Below are 1612 nucleotides of genomic sequence, written 5' to 3' on the forward strand. Positions count from 1 at the left end.
ACGTGACCTCAAATACAGCTTTGCTGTTCCCTGTGCATCTTTTAAAAATGCCTGTCATTTTCTTTATTTTGATCGTGAGCCTCAATTCTGTGATGCTTGTTCAGCTGAAAATAATTTCAGATTATGCTGGAGCAAAGCAGCAATGCAGGTATTAAACTAAATAATAATAATAGCATAATAATACAACCTAAATTGAGCTGTGCATTTAATATTGTGCATCTTGTTTTTTTATGTAGTGTGAATTGTTAAGCAAAGGTAGTGAAGCAAGAATGAATGAAAGTTTGTGTCAATTCAGTTATTGCTTATTAATATAATGGTTTTAGATAAATTACTGAAATTTGAAGAAATTTCTAGTATTATTACAAACAAATATGATTTTGATGCCTTTAAAAAAGCACTGAACATTGACGACAGTAAATTATTGATTAGTCGAAAAGATGATGACAGCAGGAAGAAAGCAATGATGTGGATGCTCCTATTGTGGGAAGGACAAACAGAAAATCCCACTAAGTATTCTCTGATAAGCACACTAAGGGAAAATGGGTATGAAAGTATTGCTGTAAAAATTGAAAGTCTCGATTCTCAGAAAAGTCAGTATGCATATAAAGACTTTAGCAAAACAGTAATGATTATTGGCACATACTGCATGCATGCTGTAGGGTTCAGTGTAAGTATACCACATACAACCACACAATTTATTGATCTGGATTTTAATTTTTAATCTAGTATCATGATATTTGCTTAGAAATTTTTAGAATTTAACTTTGTAAATTTTGTACCTGTATGGACTGTGGTGTGTTTTGTTTAGATGATCAAGAAATTGTAGATAAAGAGAAATATTTATGTGAGCAGAATCAATTTAGCAATGAAACAGATAAAGTGAAGGAGCTTAAAGGTATCATTGAGTCATTACGTCATGACAACCAATCACTTCAGGAAGCACTACGTGAGACTAAATCACTGTCAGGTCAGTAAAGCAAAAACAAAATTAAGTCCATGATTATAAGTTTATAGCTATCACCTTAGCATTGAAAAATTAATACCATACAGCTAAAAATTTTAATCAATCAAAAGTTTTGTCAAAATCTTGATTTCTTGTCAAAATTAATTTTTGTCAAAAAAGTTTTGTAATTTTTGTTATTAATCTGCATACTACCCATGAGTAACAAAAATTTTGTCAGTTAAAAATTTTGTCAAATAAAAATACCTGACGAATTTGACGAAAATTTAGATGAACTAAAATTTTGAGCTATACGGTGTACATTGTACATTAATTGTGCTTCCATTGCTATACATATAATGTATAATACTCTTATTTTTAGTCTCTACTGCTGCTGCTCTTATGGAAAAAGATGAAATAATACAAAAACTTGAAGCACAACTGCAGGAAACTGAGAAGCAGTTAGTGCCAGTCACTAAAAGTAAGTATATGATTAGATCATAGTTACATACACAATGAATTAATTTTCATGAGCCAAATCAATTATTCTATTTATCTAGTTCCAGTGTATGGAGCTGAAGTCATTGAACTGGAGTATCAGGATATTAAAGAGGAACAGATTTATTTAGGTCAGGCTTAACATGCATTTTTCTAATGCATCATGTCACCTTT

The 1612-nt window shown here is 30.8% G+C and overlaps 1 protein-coding gene across 1 annotated transcript; it reads left to right on the forward strand.

Annotated features, from left to right (window-relative positions):
• The first annotated feature begins 15 nt into the window (after window positions 1–15).
• Window positions 16–1600, forward strand: LOC109592492 (uncharacterized). Its single transcript, XM_020007929.1, has 6 exons — window positions 16–148; window positions 237–279; window positions 324–590; window positions 809–967; window positions 1323–1421; window positions 1501–1600. Exons 1-6 carry the CDS (start codon window positions 143–145, stop codon window positions 1578–1580), a joined length of 654 nt encoding a protein of 217 aa, XP_019863488.1. The 5' UTR covers window positions 16–142; the 3' UTR covers window positions 1581–1600.
• The last annotated feature ends 12 nt before the right edge of the window (window positions 1601–1612 follow it).

Source organism: Amphimedon queenslandica, unplaced genomic scaffold (genome assembly GCF_000090795.2).
Source record: "Amphimedon queenslandica unplaced genomic scaffold, v1.1 AMPQUscaffold_5001_Cont23024, whole genome shotgun sequence".
Classification (NCBI taxonomy): Eukaryota; Metazoa; Porifera; class Demospongiae; order Haplosclerida; family Niphatidae; genus Amphimedon; species Amphimedon queenslandica.

Excerpts from the sequence above, each read along its gene's own strand:
- LOC109592492 (XM_020007929.1), top strand. Across the intron at positions 591-808 it reads AAGTCTCGATTCTCAGAAAA|ATGATCAAGAAATTGTAGAT; the intron begins GTCAGTATGCAT and ends TGTTTTGTTTAG. Across the intron at positions 968-1,322 it reads TGAGACTAAATCACTGTCAG|TCTCTACTGCTGCTGCTCTT; the intron begins GTCAGTAAAGCA and ends TCTTATTTTTAG.